This window comes from Mustela putorius, unplaced genomic scaffold (genome assembly GCF_011764305.1).
Source record: "Mustela putorius furo isolate JIRA1106 unplaced genomic scaffold, ASM1176430v1.1 tig00000095_pilon_pilon_pilon, whole genome shotgun sequence".
In the NCBI taxonomy this organism is placed as follows: domain Eukaryota; kingdom Metazoa; phylum Chordata; class Mammalia; order Carnivora; family Mustelidae; genus Mustela; species Mustela putorius.
The window spans coordinates 11,019,116-11,032,977 of record NW_025421280.1 but is presented as its reverse complement, the minus strand read 5'-3'; the positions used below and the strand labels follow the sequence as shown (position 1 = coordinate 11,032,977).

At 37.7% G+C, this 13,862-nt stretch overlaps 1 protein-coding gene and 1 long non-coding RNA gene across 6 annotated transcripts in view; one reads left to right on the top strand and one right to left on the bottom strand.

Annotated features, from left to right (window-relative positions):
- The window catches only part of PTPRG (protein tyrosine phosphatase receptor type G), a 698,698-nt gene extending 692,101 nt beyond the window's left edge, over positions 1–6,597 (top strand). For all 5 annotated transcript variants that reach the window (XM_013052481.2, XM_013052475.2, XM_004738287.3 and 2 more), the window contains 2 exons: positions 2,802–2,937; positions 3,500–6,597. In XM_013052481.2, coding sequence (XP_012907935.1) covers positions 2,802–2,937; positions 3,500–3,646 — 283 coding nt within the window. In that variant the 3' untranslated portion in view covers positions 3,647–6,597. The remainder of the gene's footprint in view (positions 1–2,801; positions 2,938–3,499) is intronic.
- The window catches only part of LOC123394400, a 90,595-nt gene that overhangs the window by 14,333 nt on the left and 62,400 nt on the right, over positions 1–13,862 (bottom strand). The window lies entirely within an intron of this gene.

Sequence of the window (13,862 nt, the reverse complement as noted above, 5' to 3'; positions counted from 1 at the left end):
AGAAAACACTCTTAGCAAACTGAAAGTCAAAAGCATTTTCTTTAACTTGATAACTATTATTTATTAGAAGCCTAAGCAAACATCATTATTTAATACTAAAAGCTTAGAAGCTTTACCATTAAAGAAAACAATATGATACCACCTTGCAAATACTGGTTAGAATGCAGAACTATAGGATTCTAGCCAGTACAATAAAAGCAAAAGATGAAAGAAATAGAAAAGTTGAAAAGAAACAAACCTGATATTATTGGTAGATAAAGATGTTGCTGGCTTCCCAGAGAATCCACAAATTACTAGGAACTGCATGGCTGGATACAAGTTCACCATGTGAAAATCAGTAACTGTCCTGTATTTTCCAAGAAAAATGTAATCAAGAGAGGCCATTCTTAGCAGTAACAAACACTAACATTGAGAAATTACCCTAAAATGAAAGTGCCAAAGACAATAAAGAAAACTATGAAATATAATTGAAAACTACAAAAGACATGAACAAAGGGAGAAAAGACCTCATGTTCATGAACAGAAAAACTCAAAAAAGATGTTAATTACCTCAAACGTGTATGTGTGTGTGTTCGGGTGTTCGGCACAAGCTAACCAAAATACCAATAAAACTTGTATTTCTTGACAATCCAGTTTTACATGAAACAGGATGGGGAGGGATAGAGGGATAGAGGTGTTTGGAAATGAGAATAAAAACGAAAATGGAAGTATGTTTGAAGCACAAAAGAAAAATGAAAATGAACGTAGAGGTGACCAGGTCTAGTGTAGATACTTGCTTTTTCAGATTCCGAGACTTATCAAAACCTTATGGGAATTAAAACATATCCAAGGAAATACAAAAAACATATTAAAGAGCCAGAGAGTTCAGAAATAGGCCTGTATAAGGATTTAGTATATGATATAAAGGAAACTCAAGTCAATGAGAAAAGATGAGACTATCCAATTAAAAAAAGTAGTTATCCATGGGAAAAATAACTAAAATCAGACCTTTACCTTCCATCTAAATGAGATTCAGATGAATTAAACAATCAAATGTAAAAAATAAAAATAGAAAAATGTCAGAGAATGTTATCAAAATGCTGGGTTAGAAAAAAAGCATTCTCAAGATTCCAGTTAAGCCAAAAATAAAAGACTGATCATTTTGATTATGGGTAAACTATACTTCAGTTTAACAAAAACGCCTACAAACAATGTTAAGAGAAATCAGAGACTGGAAAAAATATTTCCAACCTATCCAACAAATAAAAGAGACAAAGCTAAGAAAAATGGCCAAAGTATATTATTAAACAGTTTCAGAGGAGGAACTATAGATGGACCATAAACCCAGAAAATTCTCCACCTCCCTGATAATAGAGAAAATACAAATTAATTTTTGTATTCTACAGATAGAATTTTTCACCCATCAAATTAGCAGAAGCATGTCAACTTTAAAATGATGAAGAGAGGGGCACCTGGGTGGCTCAGTCCATTGAGCGTCTGCCTTCAGCTCAGATCATGATCTCAAGGTCCCAGAACTGAGCCCTGCGTCAGGCTCCCGGCCTGGTGAAGCATCTGCTTCTCCCTCTACCCTTCTGCCTCTCTCTCTCTCAAATAAATAAATCTTAAAAAAAAAATTAAAATGATGAAGCACGTATTCTCCTGGGAAAGGTATGAATAGGTAACAACCACTATGAGAGAAATACCACAGCATCTTTAAAACTAAAGATGGGCGTGCCTGTGACCTAGTTCTACTCGCGGTACTTCTGCTGGTGCGCACGAGATACGGACAACGGGTATGGCCATCTGCAGGGAAAAGAGGATGTCCAGTTCGCACACAGCACATGAAGTCACGAGCTGGGCTGAAATGTACTGATACACCAAACCCTGGGCGGCTGGACCTAAATGTGTAACATGTTTTACCTCAAGATAGGTTACCTCTTACGCTGGGGACTCTGGTCTTTTGGTATTAAAGATGTGCAACATCTGTAATGGCCTAATTGTATCTGACAATAATAAGCTCAAAACTGCACACCTAATAGTTTTTAACCAAATAGTGAACACGGGGTATAAAACTCTAGTTTCATTTCGACCAGCATCACCACCTGGAACAATTCATTTAATCCTCTGCTTTCTTATCACTGAGAAGCCACCACAGGTTCCTGGAAAAAATGGGGCTGCCAGTCCAGCCCGATGGGAAGGCCATCCTTCTAAGTGTGCGTGCATGTGTGTGTGTAAGAAAGAGTGTGTGCCATGTTTTTCTGAGACTTTTTTCGAGAGTACTCTAATGACAAATTCCACTTCAGTGCCAAAAATAATTACCTAATATGAAATTCATTTTGAAAAATTTTGGACCGCACTTTGAGCCATATAGTTCCATTTCAAGTCACATTCTGGAAGTTCAATTTAACCATTTGGGATGGTTAAAAAAAAATTTTATTTTTCCAGATCCTTTCACCACCTCTACTCGTCCAAAGCCTGTAGCTGGGTTCCTCATATTCTTTTTCCTATTATGCCCCCCTCCTCACTCCCAACATCATGTCTTCGATAGCCATCCCCAGTCTGTTGTTGACCCTCTCATTTCATCTGGGATATTAAGCTGAGTACCTGATAAGCCAGTTTGGGAGATCTCACATTCGTGAACAAACGTCGCCTTGATGCTAGCTTCTTCCCTCTCCCCCCGGGCCAGCATTTCATTCATTACAAAGAGATGTCAATGCAGTCTACTTAGCTTCTATGCAAAAATATGATATTAATTTCCTTCGAAAAACTCAATCCCTTAGAAAATCTGAAATAGCTTCTTTTTTTTTTCTCTCCTCTCCAAGGTATGGAGCAGTTTCAGCAGGAATGTTGTGTGCCCTTACCACCCTGTCCCAGCAACTGGAGAATGAAAATGCTGTGGATGTTTTCCAGGTTGCAAAAATGATTAATCTTATGAGGCCTGGAGTATTCACAGACATTGTAAGTACTTTATTTCTTTGTGAAACCTGTTCTGTCATCAGGTGAAACTCAGGCTCACACTTGAATTAGAACACTGGTGGTCACCCGGGGATGGTTTTGCCCCCCCACCCCGGGGGTGTCCAGCAATGTCCAGACACTTTTTCATTGTCACAGCTGGGGATGGAGGAACGTGCTCATTGGAACCCACCCAGAGATGCTGCTAAACATCTTGCAATGCAGCAGACAGATCTCTCCGACAAAGAATTACCTGCCTCGAAACATCAGTAGTGCTGAGGTGGAGAAACTCGGTTTTCTAGAGTATGCTGCTCTCCAGTTACAACAGAAAGACATGTTATAATCTTAACTCACTGTCAACAAAATTTAGTTCCAAACTAGCAACAATCAGAATGACATGCAGAATGCATAGGCCTTGATTATAAAGGTTCCAAGTCCTTTTTTTGAAGTTTCTTAACATAAATGTATATTCTCGTTTTTTACAATTAGATTTTTAATTGGTCTTGCTACCTTCGATGAAATGATTCAGCTGTTCTCTGTCTCAAACGGTCTTCCTCTTGTTTTTCAGGAACAATACCAGTTTGTCTACAAAGCGATGCTCAGCCTGGTCAGCACTAAAGAAAACGGAAACGGTCCCATGACAGCGGACAAAAATGGTGCTGTTCTCATTGCGGATGAATCAGACCCTGCCGAGAGCATGGAATCTCTAGTGTGATTGGAATCCCGGAAGGGCACTGAATTTGTAAAACTTCTGAAGACTGAGAACTTTTTTGAGGCCTTTTTTGCCAGACTCTAGGTTATACAATAACCCAGTTACTTTTTTACACTGATAAAAGTTTTGATATTTATTTTTTGCCATTTTATGTCTTAATGGTATCCTACTGAGCATTTGCACCTCTGTTCATTTCACACAGTGAAACGCAGTTTTCCCCAGTTTGCACTATACGATCAGTGTTACTGCCTATAATCTAATACTAAAGCCCTGATGTGACATTCCATGACAACATACATGCTACTTTTTAGTTCAGTACAGTGAAGGTCTTTGTTATGACAGTGAATCTTGGTTTATGTTTATTATTATTATTATTATTGTTATTGCTAAAGCAGTTGCATCCTCCTAGCAGGCAATGCTGAACTTTTCCTCAGTCCTCTCCTATTTTTTTCAGGCACTGTTCCGTACTGTCTGCCTTCTGTATTTTAATGGAGTGAATGGGCATTGTTTTCTTTTAAGGAATAGCAGGTTCCTGGGAGCTACTAAGACAGTCTATCAACCTCATGGCCTTGAAACAGTTCTACTTATGATGGTGAAGGTATCCATTAAGAAATTAGAAGGCTTCAAGAGCTTTATGTGAACATCACTTATTAGTTAAAGTTATATTCATAGCCTAAAAAAATGCCCAACTGTGTCAAAATAAAGGATATCTCTGTATTACAATTTTCACAGTAGCTATGTGGACGGTGTGTGTTATTTCCATCTTGACCCTCTGAAATAGCTATACCCTACAATGAGGGCTATCTTTTACAATAGAGATATGGCAATATTTTACACATCTCACCTATCCCTTTAGTAACTCTCCATTCACGCTTCTTGGTTTCTAATATCACACCTCATGGCAGGTAATATAATGAAAATTTCTGCAGGTGAATAATTTTGAAATTAGTCCTCTAAAGTATCCCTATTACTCACAGCTATCTAATAAAAACTACCTATATAGTGAACATTCTTTTCTTTCCTTCTTTGCCAAATGTTTCCTAATAAATCCCATAATTACATACATTCTTCTACTTATGATGAAAGTGAAAATACTGTATTAGCTAGTCTGGGATAGATTCCCAAGTCTTACATAGATTCCCACACATCGATAAGTCCGATTCAGAGAGAGAAATCAGAATCTTAAACAGAAGGAGAGATCAACATTCTCAAGTAGATTTCAAAAGAAGGAGATGTGTCTTTGTGTGCTTTTGTGTTGTGAATCCTCAAGAACAGACACACTTCACAAGAGGCTGATAATCATTACACAGAACCCAAGAAAGTTACAAGATCTAGCCTCTGGAGCCATATTTACCCTGCAGTAACTACATAATTGGGAAATTAGAAGCATTAATAAGAAATTTCAGTTCAGTTAGAAAAATAAGCTACTACTGAGATCTGTTCTTGTATTTTGTATTTGCATTTGAGGAATAACTTCTGTTAGAAGTGAAATCATCACCACAAAGAAAAGGCCTGTCACAAAGAAAAAAGGATTTTGGTTAATTTTTATGTCAATAAACTTTGACCAAAAAAAAAAAAAAAAATCCATACTGGCTACTATCATACTATGTGAATAGGCTCTATAACATTAATGATAATCTGTGCTGAGGTTCTATGAACCTTAGGTTGGTTGTCTGTGAAGTTTGTCAGAGTGGTGCTGTGGAGTCAAAGCTGCTAAGGAGACGCTACAGGCCCAAGTTTGGGAGTTCCATTGCACCGGCTAGGGTGGTAGATTTTTCGTGAACTATGTACCTGCCAGGGGTAATCTCATGTTTTCATCACAGAAATTCTGCAACGTGGAAAACAGTCCACTGTTCATGAACCGTGTAGGTGAGGCTTAAGAAAAGGTGTACAGCGGAGCAGTTTGCTAAATGGTATGTGTTAGAGGAAAGCAACACCTTTGCAGCCCCTCTGCTCCCGTCTACAGGCAAAATACCAGGAAGTTCAACCCAACACCTAAGGAAGCAAGCTTGAACATAGGAACACCACCACTGCCAGAGGCTGAGAGGAATCAGGAAGGGCAAGGTTTCAGATCATGGCAAGAGTTCGATCGTTTTAGTCAATTAAGCAGGTTACACTTCATTTCTATAATGACAGGAGTGAACTTTTTTTAGTAGTTGGCACATACTGGATTTTCGGAAGATGTTCAAGTTGGGGCTCACGGTCCCCTGGTAATTTTTTCTTGTACAAGTGAACAGTGGTTAGAAAGCAGGGAGTGTTTCCTTCTGTGCTATTTACAGAGGGCTCGAGTCATGCAAAGGCCTAAGTTCCAACACAGTCCTGTGACTGTTTCTTACACAGGTATCATAGTCGAAAGAAAGATAGCTAGTAAATAGAAACATTTCAAAGGGTGGTTTGAAGTTCTCTGAGAAAATATGTGACCATAGTGGGCCTGAACCTGTCCACAAATCCGGACACTGAAATCTGAGCAACTGCTATTTGCCCATCTTGCCAAAGTGGTCCAAACACACTTCAGTAAGGACAGTTCTACTCAGCAGTTCCTCCCTTTCCCCAGAGAGTGTATCCTGAATATTAGTCTTTGTTTGTTATCGATGTTAATGTTCTTGCATCTTTCCAGAGGCAGGGAGTTTTTCAAAGACGGTATTCTCTTTGAGACATGAACACACTGCTTAACTCCATAACAAGGTTATTATCACCTGCACTCAGGGGGAAAGGAAATAGCTATTGCAGACTGACATGTGCTAGCTCATAAAATAAGCTTACTGCGTATGAACTGAGCTCTAGGTGAACAGAAGGCACACATCCTAAGATACTGAGTTGTACTGATCAGACCAAGTGGCCATGCTGGGCATCAGAGAAGACCCACATTGCCATCAGGAGAACTCTCGCATCCAAAAGCCACATCATCTTTTATACGTGTGTGTGTGTGTGTGTGTGTGTGTGTGTGTGTGTGTGTGTTAAAAAAAGTTACTTCTGAATCTCAAGAATAAGATTAATTGAACTGGTTTTCCTAAATTTGTATGCCTTGGAGCTTTTAGAGTCTATTTCGAGTTGAAGAGTCCAGCATGGTCAGAGAAGGTTACGTTGTTCAAGGTCTGGCTGTTGGAAATTTTAGCCCAGAGTGACATACTGAAATCAACAAATAACCTTAATTATTTTATAATGACACAGCACAACTGCCTTGTTATGAATTTTTTCTTAAATACATATATACTATATTTAAAAATTAAGATATAGATACCAATTTACCAAAGATACATATTACTAATTCTAAGCAAAAAATAAACCCAAACTCATCACAATTTAAGAAATAATAATCAAAATGTAGTTTGTCTTAAGAATTTAGCAGTTATACTGGAAAATGCATTTTCAACTCCTGTGTTCTGAAGTTTATGTTCAAATGGTGCCAGTGAATTTTTATATGAAGGGAAAATGCCTGCTTTTTTTTTTTTTTTAAAGAGCTGTAATTTCACTTACCCCTTTGCGCTTTCCCTTAGTTGTCATTAACATGCAATATTGGCTTTACTTATCTCTAGAAAGAAGGCATGCTAAAAATAGGAAGGAATTGTTATAGTATTTGGCCTCTACTTTGTCTTAGCTGTTAAACTGTTTTTAGTATTTTTGTTAAATATTTGCAAAGGGAAGCATTTTCTACAGAGGATAATTAATTTCAAGAAAAATATCTTGAGTTTTAAGAAATAAACATCTCCAGAAAAGGAGACAGCCGATTTTATAAAATGTTGCAACTCTCCAACATTTGGGGTAGTGACTCCTTTTTTGTTAGGACATTTGAAACTAGCAAGCAGCCATTGTTTCTAAAAAAGAAAAAAGAAAAAAAAACCTCAGCCTTCATGTTAATTCATGTTTCTTTCACTTCATTTTGAAATGGCTAAAATCATTAAAACTGTAAATATTTTGTTGCTTGGATAAGCATCTTCTGGGAACTTTGTATCTATGGTATATAATCATAGAATTTTATATTTTCATATAAAGCTAATTTTTTTCTAGTTTCACTTCCGTCATAGTTTTTTGTTTTGTTTTGTTTTGTTTTGTTTGCGGGGGGAGGTTATTTTGGGGGTTTTTTTGTGGTGGATATGTGAATTCAACTTTCTGTGTATTGAAGTAGCAAGAACCATCTTTGCATTCCAAAAGATCCAACATGTGTTATTTCTTTGAGGCAGTGATTGTGAAGATTGGGTTTTCTTTCTTAATTCCATTGACCATTTGTGCAATAGGAATTAGACATAATTAGTCACTGAATACATTCGTTGCATTGACCCATTTGGAAAAAGTGGTTGGTTTTGTTTTGGGGTGTTTGGCTTTTTTTTTCTAATTTGTTCAGGGGGGAAGGGATTTTGTAACCTGAAATTTTTCCCTTTTTTCTTCTTCTGTTTAAAAATATATCAAATCATTCTATTATAGTGTTATTTAATATGTAAATTGTATTGCTATACATAAAATAAAGTATGGTTTTTGATGTATTCATTGGTGCTGAGCATTTCTTTGAAAATATGGCCAAAAAAATTAAGTTACTAGTCTCCCTTAACAGATCACATTTATACCTGCCAACCCTTTATCTTAGTTTTCATGGTAATAAGATAAATGTTAAGAGTATCTTTACATAAGCAACAAACCAAAAAGAAATGTCTTTTCTGAGTTCTTCCATCTTTAAAGAATGAAGAATGACAGCTTTACCTACATATGGAATCAAACCTTACTTGGATTTTGAACCTGCTAAGTTATAGGCAGAATTACTATTTTTCAGCAGTCTATCTAGATTTATAGCAACTTCTCCCTCTTAATTATTTACTATGTTGGATAAAGGATGTATCCTGCCAAGACTATTGGAAAATCTATGAGATGTATGTAGAATCACTAAAATTGCTTCTACTTATAAGTAGTTTTGATGTTTCCGAACAGGGAGGAGTGCACAGGTCTCAAACTTGGCAGCTTGGGCCCATCATTCTCTGTGAACTTGCAGTGGGGCCAGGAGCTCAATTCTTATTACCAGGGCCCCAATTTTCTTCCCACGGGGGTGAAGAGCTTACATTTCATTCTCCCTAAATAACTGGGAATTTAAGAAACAATATTAATCTCATCTAGTCTACTGCTATCTCTAAGGCCAATTACAGCAAAAAGAAATAATGAGGCTCTCTGATAATAAACCCTAGTCTTCCCCAAATTACACCCACAGTGACTTAATACTCTGTATCACGGAGCACGGCACAAACTGATGTCCCATAAATCATATTCATCCACAGATGTATGTTATTTGGCCTGTAATCTTAACTATTTTTAAATTTTATTTGTTTGTTTGTTTAAATAGACTCTATGCCCATCGTGGAACTCACACTCATAACCCTGGGATCAAGAGTTGGATGCTCTACCAACTGAGCGAGCCAGGGGCTCCATGGCCCGTAATCTTAAAAATTCACACTAGCTACCTACCCACATCTTAAGAAATGGAAACTTTCACATGAAGATTCAGATTTCAAACTCCTTTCAAAAATGTGGGCAGTGTTAAATCAGCAGATTCACATTCTCACATGGAACTAACAAGCTGGAGAGGGAGTCATAGTTGCCCCTTTTGATGCTGCTACTATCCAGTTCACCCGAGTCTCCCCAACCTCTCCCATAACCTATGCCTGCCCCCTGTCAGCCATTTAAATAACCTGCCTGGATTCTATAAGCAGTTGCACAAGAATTTTGAGATCATCTTCCATCACTAAAATCCTAAGAAGTCAGCATGAGGAAAGGGAGCTTCCACATTCCTAATTACCTCTAAGTCCACCCAAGACGGCTCTGTGCAGAAGCAGTTATAACTGCTCACAATAATTAAATTAATTCTCTACTGCCTGATTTTTACTGTCCAGAATAGAACTATATACAAGGAAGCCTCATTTCTACTACCAAGAATGGGGCAAAGAAACGAGTGCAAAAAGCTCCTGCAAAAACTCGCATTTCTGACAGGTAACATTCAGATTAAGAACTACAAGATTTAGCAACAAGTTGCTCGGAACTATGCCTAGATTCAGAGACAGGATTAAGGACAGTGGCTTTAATATTTATGACTGTGTTAGTAAGAGAGCATAAAGGCACTAGCAAATAACTAGAAGCTGGGGACTGGCAAGGGAAAAATGGCTTTTGTGATCATGAAGTCTGGCAAGAAAAATAATCAGAAAAGAAAGATAATTAGACCAGCAGTTTATCTGAATCTAACAATAACATGTTGCTGCTCACAAATTGAAAAATAGGAAATTAACTTTATCTGATTTATGGTAATTTGAAAACCATTCGACTTCAACAGTTAACTGGCCTATGAACTAATTATCTTCCATCCCTTCCCCACATTCTGCTTATGCAGGGCATAAAGTCAGGCTTTGTGGCAAGCACCAGCGGGCCTTGCAAAGCTTAGGCGAACATTCTAAATTATAGATAAATTTAGCATTCTGTTAGAATTCGTCCCAAAAGCATTTGCTTAATGTCTATCATAGGGCACATGTTAGTTACACCCTGTGCAGAATGTAAAGTTGTTGGCAGAGGCATTTCAAGTCAGATGAGGCAAAAGTTACAACTTAATCCTAAAAACTCATTCTTCAGTTCACTCAAAAATTCTTATTTAGCTCTGTCTTAGAGATGGAGGACAAAAGACAGTTGTGCAACACTGTTAGCAAAGAAGTAAAATCTGTAACCATAGGCTCCCTAACTTCTACACTGCTCACACAACTCTATTTTTTAAAAGATTTTATTTATTTATTTATTTGACAGACAAAGATCACAAGTAGGCAGAGAAAGAAAAGAGGAAGCAGGCTCCCTGCTGAGCAGAGAGCCCAATGCAGGGATCGATTCCAGGATCCTGGGATCATGACCTGAGCTGAAGGCAGAGACTTTAACCCACTGAGCCACCCAGATACCCCCACACAACTCGATTTTATATTAAATTTGCCTCTGGAACTTAGAAAGCATTATCCCACAGAGGGAAAAAAAATGTTAAAGAACAAGGACTACAAAAAAAAAAAAAAAGAGTAAGGACTACAGGGCGCCTGGATAGCTCAGGCGGTTAAATATCTGCCTTTGGCTCAGGTCATAATCCCAGAGTCCTGGAATCAGGATTCAGTCCCTGCATCAGACTCCCTGCTCATCAAGGCATCTGCTTCTCCCTCTCTCTCTGCCTGCTGCTCCCCCTGTTTGTGTGCTCTATGTCAAATGAATAAATTGAATTTTAAAAAAAGAATTAAGGAGTACAATCCAAACAGCCAAGGGTCCAGTCAAGTTTGCCACTGACTGACAGTCATTTGGGGCAAGTTGCTTGACTTCTCTAAATGCCATTTTCCTCAATTGTAAAACAGAGAAATCAAGGTTTACCTCCCAGGGACTGCTGTAAGGAGTGAATGAGATGCTTGCAAAAGCTCTTGGGACAGTAAACTAATATTAACCATTATAACGATCCTATCACCTAGCTTTATTTTTCTTAATTGCTCAGCTGACCTTTTGTCAATCATGAAACAAAAAGTCAACAACGTGAGCTTACCCATTTAGATACTAACACTGAAAAACTTCCTTCACTGATGAGGAAGCTCGCCTTATCAAAGTGGATGCAAGGGAGGTAAGATGGAGCAAAGGTGAGCAATGGAAGTAGCCCATGTCTCCTACAACCCAAAAACAAAAATGCCAGAAGCTGAGAATGAATGCATATACACAGTGTCCCGTATGTTGACTATTTCTCTATTCGCGGTTTAAATCTCCCAGTGCATTCTAAGAACTTGTTTTTAGAAAAAGCTCCATAGTTTGAGAAAAGTCAAACATATTTGTTAATGTCAAACCCCAAGTGCAGAATACTACATAGCATTGTGATAAATTACAAACATTTCTACACTAGCAACAATGCTCTATCTCAACTCCCAAACTCTATAAACTAATATGAATGGTAATCATTCCTTTTCCTCAGCCAATTTTTGTCTTTTATAGCTCTCACTACTTTCAATATATCACCTCTCGTTATCAACCACCATCTTCCCTCACCCTAGGCCAGAATTGGCCTCTTTAGCCACTCAATAGTCTACTTTGAAGAAATGGCCATAAATTAGAGACTTTTCCTGGTTTTGTAACAGATTTTTAAAGCCTATCAAGTATTATTTCAGAATATCACCCTAAATAAATAAGATCATTTATTTCCTCTGCCAAAACTTTGTCAATTATTGAGGGAAGAAACAATCAGGATGAATTATGACTATTTAATATTACAAATTTTGGTACCTTAACAATACATTAAAATATATATTCTGATCAGTGCGCATGGTTGGTGCGTAGGTTAAGCAACCAACTCTCGGTTTCCTCTGGGGTCATGATCTCAGAGTTGTGAAATCAAGCCCCCACGTTGGGTATGAAACATGTTTCATGGAAAGCTGCATAGTAATCATGTCACAGAACTTTAAGCTCAACTTACTGATACTCACTATTTATTAAGACACCTCTTGTTGAGAGTAAATTCTCACATTGCTAAAGAATATTCCAACTGGGGCACCTGGGTAACTTAGTTTGTAAAGAATACAGCTCTTAATCTTGGGGTTGTAAGTTTGAACCCCACATTGGTAATCAAGAGATTACTTGAAAAATAAATATCTTAAGAAAAAAAGAAGAGGGGTGTCTGGGTAGCTCAGTCAGTTGAGCCTCCAATTCTTGGTTTCAGCTTGGGTTGTGATCTCAGGGTCTTGAGATTGAGCCCTGTGTAGGTCTCTAGGCTGAGCATGGAGCCTGCTTAGGAACCTCTCTCCCTCTCTCTGTCATCCCCTGCTCCCCATTCATGCTCTCTAAAATAAAATTATAAAAAGAACGTTTGAACCGGATTTTTTTGCCAGAATACCTGAACAGGTGGTCCGGGATTCTTTATTTTTAAGCTTTCATGATAGCAATAATCAAATATTCTCCACTAGAAAAAAGAAAACCCAATTTGCCTCCTTGCCTTTATTTTTTAAATATCTCATGCAGGTGTACGCATGTGAGCATCCAGGCCATAGTTCCAAAACCATCCCTTGGATTTTAAAAATTATCTCACGGTTTTTAAAAAATGATGGAGAATTTTGCTATTTTCAAAAGTGATTTGGGCCTAATTATCCCCTAAAATTCTAAGAAGTACTTAAGAAAACATAAAATACTAAAGCCTCTGACCCCATCACCTTCTCCCTCAAGAGCTCCCCTTTTGATAGATGTAAAATTTCTCTGGGTTAGATTCACAGGTAATCCATATCTCTAAAGAGATATCATATTCTCTATTTATAAAATATCCCTATCATATTCTCTATTTATAAAACATGAACACTGTGGAAAGCATGGTTTTTTTTATTACAAGGACAGTCCAAATAAAAATACAGTCTCTAGAACTTTATGGTATACTATAACACCTTCACTGATAACCGTGTTTACAATTAAAAAAAAAAAAAAAACCTTAAAGGACTTAGGGATGCCTTATCCCAATAATTTAGGCAAAAGTAAACTAAAATCTTATCAATGTCCCTAGATCTGTAACTCATGATCTTTAACTCGACCTCCCTCCTGTTACAGAAGAAAAGGTGTCCTTGCTCCTATCTAAGACAGCCCTTCCATCTTCCATGACTTGTAAATGGCCCGTCCTTGTCCTCTCAAGGACTTCATTTCTGCATTAGCTTTCCTATCAACTTGGGTCATGTGATACCTTGCGTTCTCTACTGAATCATTCATATTGGCATACAAATACACTGTATTATCACCACCTTAGAAAAACCTTTCTTGATGCCAAGAATCCTTTGACTAGCGTCTCATTTGGTATTTCTCTCTGATTATAGAACTCCTTGAGAGTTGTCTGTAGTGACAAGATCCATTCCTTTCTTCCATTCTCTCAACCTGTATAAACTGGGATTCCAGCAGAAGCATCCCACAACTCTAAATTCTCCAAATACTCCAAGTACCTTGTTCTTTCTCCTCAACACCACTAATTTTTTTAGCAACCGACCACACCACACTTTCTTCTTTCAGCACTCAACAAATATTTACATAGCACTCACTATGCATCAGGAGAGTAAGAATTACAGCAGACTTATCAAAAACCATTCAAGCCATAAAACAATGGAGTGACATATTTAAAGTCATGAAAGAAAAAAATTTGTCGACTCCAAATTCTGTATCTAGTAAATAAGTTATTCTTTTGAAGAGAGCAAGATGGCAGAGGAGTAGGAAACTGAAA